General features: G+C 36.0%; 1 protein-coding gene across 1 annotated transcript; it reads right to left on the reverse strand.

Annotated features, from left to right (window-relative positions):
• Positions 1 to 885: 885 nt before the first annotated feature.
• On the reverse strand, positions 886 to 1,815 carry LOC137039295 (odorant receptor 131-2-like). Its single transcript, XM_067414646.1, has one exon. It carries the CDS (start codon positions 1,813 to 1,815, stop codon positions 886 to 888), a length of 930 nt encoding a protein of 309 aa, XP_067270747.1.
• Between the last annotated feature and the right edge of the window lie 2,689 nt (positions 1,816 to 4,504).

Raw genomic sequence — 4,504 nt, forward strand, 5'->3', positions numbered from 1 at the left:
TTTTTTACAGAAGTCAAAAAAGACAAGGAGGCCGCTTCACCCAATACAAAGTCAATGAAGACAGTTGGTTTGTCCCCCCCCCCCCCCCCATTGTAGACCTGGATTTCAGATTATGACGCGTCACTCTGTCTCTATTGCTTTAAAGTCAAAGCAGAAAGTGAAGCTCTGAAAAACAGTATATCATAATTAGCTTTGAATACAGTATTCCACTTGTTTTTCTGTGTTTAAATTTGGCAAAAATAACTAAAGCCCCTGCTGGTAGACAGAACCGATACTTGTGCCTATAGTGGTAAAGAAAGATATATTATGTAGGTATCCAAATGCCGTTTTGGATTTATATTTATTGCTACATAGATAAATCTATAAATAGTATCATTAAAAGTATTTAGCTGCAGTAACAATGTAGAAAGTGATTGCAATAAATACTAAATGTCAAAGCAAATGGCATTTATTTGATATAAGAAAGGTACTACAGTTGCTCTTTCCAAGCAAAACATTTAATAAATAAGTTTGTTTTAACAAAAGGTAATTGAAAGCAAAAAAGTATGTGCTCACAGTCAGCATGATAAAGTACATGTGGTTATCCACTAAAACAGCCTTGTTGTTTAAAAGAAAATTTAAAGTGGCAGTTGCAACTGAATATTAAAGTTACACACAGATCTATTTTATAGATGAAACTCACATTAGGGGGTGTTTATATATATATATATATATATATATATATATATATATATATATATATATATATATATATATAAATCAGATGACTTAGATTTGAATACAATTTTACATTTTGATGATTTGTAGTTTTTATACAAAATAACACTGGAAGAACATTGCTCACTATAATTGACCCCATGTCTAATATGAAATATTTCTATTTTGCTAATCAGACGGATCAATGGCTCTCTTTTCATGGCCACACATCAGTGAACGCTTCATGTATTTCTTAAACTTTTGATCCCTCATGCCATATATAAGAGGGCTCAGCAGTCGTGGTAAAATGCTGGTGAGAATGTAGCTGCAGAATAATATTACTGACTGATAGTTAGGAAAGAGGGTCACTAAGGCCCCATCCAGGACTGTTGTGAACAGGGACAATGTACAGAGCAGTAACTGGACTCCATGCAGTAAAATGGTTCTCCTGGCCTTCTGGGCTTGAGCTGGTTCTGAAGCAGCTGCTTTAGCAGAGAACAGCACTTTGAAATAAGTGTAGAAGAGCAACACCCACACTGAGCACATGTAGCCGATGTTAAAAACAGCATGGCTTATTATATGGTACTCAGAATTGAAGATATTTTGCTGGAAGCACATGCGGCTAGTGGTAAAGAAGGAGATTGGTCTAAGAGCCAAAGCAACAAACAGGTCCGCTATGCCAGGCAGGGCTCCTACCAGCCAGATGATGCCGATCAGGATTTTAGTGTGGTGGACGGTGCATATTCGTGCATGATGTAGAGGGTAGCAGATTGCCACAAAGCGCTCAATAGCCATGCCGGCCAGGTTTAGTGGCGTGTTCTTGTAGACGTTGCTTACAATGAGGATGAAAATGCAGCAGATAGAAACATTCAAGTTCGGTATTAGGTACACAAACACAAACAAAAGCACAGAACCAGTCAGTGTAATGATGTCATTGATGACCAGATGCATGTAGAGGATATAACGGGGCTCCTGACTGAAGACAGGGTTCTTGAAGAAAGTATAAAGCAGCAAGCTATTGATAAAATTGATAATGACAGCAAGTACAATCACAGTGAGGTTTTTGAAAACAGCTTCCCCAAAAAAATCTTTGCGTTTGTTAAATTCTGAAGTGTTCATTTCACTGTGAAGATTTTTTTTTAAACTTAAATATCCTAGTATTTAAATATAATAGCTATAATATAAAAATGTAATATAATACAAGCTATAATTGGCAAAACATAAAAAATAGGCATTGAAAAATAGACAATAAATGATGCCAAGATGACAGAATCCAAAAGATTGATCTGAGCTGTCTACTCTTAAAATCTGTATGTCAAAGTTATTTGAATGTGAATCTCTATAGTTCCTCTAGATGCCCTTCAGTGAAATCTGGTCTTATATTATTGTTGAAAATGCATTCTAAGGGTTGCCATATTCTCATGTGCTTTACTGGAATTTACTGACATTACGGAATCCCTCAAGTCAGAAAAACAAGGAAGTTGAAGCAAACAACACTCAAGTTAAAAACAAATTAACCTTTTGGTTATTTTTAATCTTAATCAGGGGATTACCTACTGGAGGACCTTCCATTATAAAAAAGGGTCTGTTTGTATATCGTGTGTGTGTGTGTGTGTCATGTGTGAACAAATTGTATTTCTGTTTGATGAGCAATACATCAAAAAATAAATAAAAATGAAAACTGTCTTACTCTGATTCATAAAGGGAATCTTAAAATAATGATTTATAATAGGGATGCACCGAATATTCGGCAACCGAAATTATTCGGCCGAAAATAGCCAAAAAAAGCACTTTCGGCATTCGGCCGAATAAGTAAATAGGCCGAATAATTTTGGCCGAACAATGACGTTTTTAATGACGCGATCAAAAAGTAACCCACGTAGAGTGAGAGCTGCGTGCTTTATGCAGCAAACATGTCAGCAGTGTGGAAGCACTGTTTAGTGCTGAAATTTAGTGCTCATGTCATCGATGAGAAGAGGAACCGACTTTCATGTGAGAAAGCAGAGAAGCTACTTTTCATAAAGAAGAACCTGCCACTTTTCCTGAAGAAGTAGGCTAAGTAGGCTTATGTCTAAGACAGTTATTTATTTGTTGTGGGTTCATCCACATTTTTTGCACTATTCAATGCACATTAGTTGTTGTAGACATACAGAGTTACATTCTTTCAGCAGTCAGTTATAGGCCTAACATAGGCTATTCAAGAAGGGGGGCCTCAAAGATGGCCAAATAAAAATATATTTTTTATTTTACTAATTATTTATTTTAAGTTATGTTGTGCTTAGTTTGTATAATATCTGCTGGAATGTTAAAAAAAATTCAGTGTTAAATAAATATTTTGAAATTGTATTTTTGTTATTTGATTTATTTCTCTGAAAAGCAACACAAAATAGTAAAAAGCAAATTTTTACTATTTAATTATTGTAATGGTAAAAAAAAATTGCCAAATAAATGGAAAAAATGCGAAACACAGCGTTCGGTATTCGGCCTTCGGTCTTCGGCCAAGCATTTCATTATTATTCGGTTTCGGCTTCGGCCAAGAATTTCATTTCGGTGCATCCCTAATTTATAATTTGAGCTGTAGGTTCGGATTTTGCAGGAAATGCCAGTTTCGCATCATTCGTCTATGTGTGGTTACATCACGTCCGTAAACATAGAGAAGATGGTCAAACTGGTGTGGTGGGAGGTAGAGGTGGGTGATATAGCCTCAAAATTATATCATGATATTCCAAGAATATTTGCTATAACGATTTTTATGACGATATAGAAAAAAAATTGAACAAATTTGTATTGGTGATTGCCGCTGGTAAGCAGCAGTATTTATTAGTGCAAACAAAATTAAGGACATTAAACCTTTTTCTATGAGCTACTGTCACTGATGAGACAATATTTATTTCAAAGTGTAAATCTATTGTCATAAGGTGGCAGCAGCAGCTTTATAGTCACACACAAAAGTAGCTTTGGTACAAGTTATTCCACTGGTAATCTTAAGTAAAACTATAACAACATTTTAGTTTAAAGCAGCTGTAGGGAGTTTTTAGAAAACATTGACTAAACCTGAAAATTTGAACAAGCACATCTCACAGGCTGAACGCGCAGGCTAGTAAGCAAGCCGGCCACCGGCGGATAAACAGTTATGGTACATTCACTGGTATGGACGAAACATCAACAATATGATTTAGATTGACTATAGCCTGCCAATACTTTGACTACAAACTTGGCCCTCAAAACATTACGTATTTTGCAATACATGTAATGTAACTGATGTTACACTATTTCTACAAGTAATAAATAGCTAGTACAATAATATAACGGTAACCAACGTTATAGTATGCAAGTGATTAGTCTATCGATATGTAATGCTAAATAAGGTTTACTAGTACATTATTTCAGCAACATGACAAGCCAGTGAATTAGTAGGTTTTAATAGTTGCTTTGCACAGTGCATGACATTTTATCTGTTAAGTGGCTAGAGTTTTGACACTCAATGGAGTCAATGGACTCCGACGAGGAATTCACACCCACAGCAACTTCGAGGATTGAAACAAATCAAGCAGGGATACTTACTTGTCAAGCAGAAATGTGGCTTACTCTGTATCAGTTTTTAATCCATTCAGAACAAGCCTGCAGTCTCCCTCTCATTTACTGAAGCTTTCGCGCCTCGATCGCCCCCCGGTGACCGGTCCCAGTATAGCCGCCCCTCTGTGATTTCTAATGGACGCGAGGCAAACTAAATAAAATTACACTTCAAAAAATTTCCCCCAAAGTTAGTTTATGTCACCGAAGGCAGTTATCATCACGATGATTTCAT

Source organism: Pseudorasbora parva, chromosome 13, assembly GCF_024679245.1.
Source record: "Pseudorasbora parva isolate DD20220531a chromosome 13, ASM2467924v1, whole genome shotgun sequence".
In the NCBI taxonomy this organism is placed as follows: domain Eukaryota; kingdom Metazoa; phylum Chordata; class Actinopteri; order Cypriniformes; family Gobionidae; genus Pseudorasbora; species Pseudorasbora parva.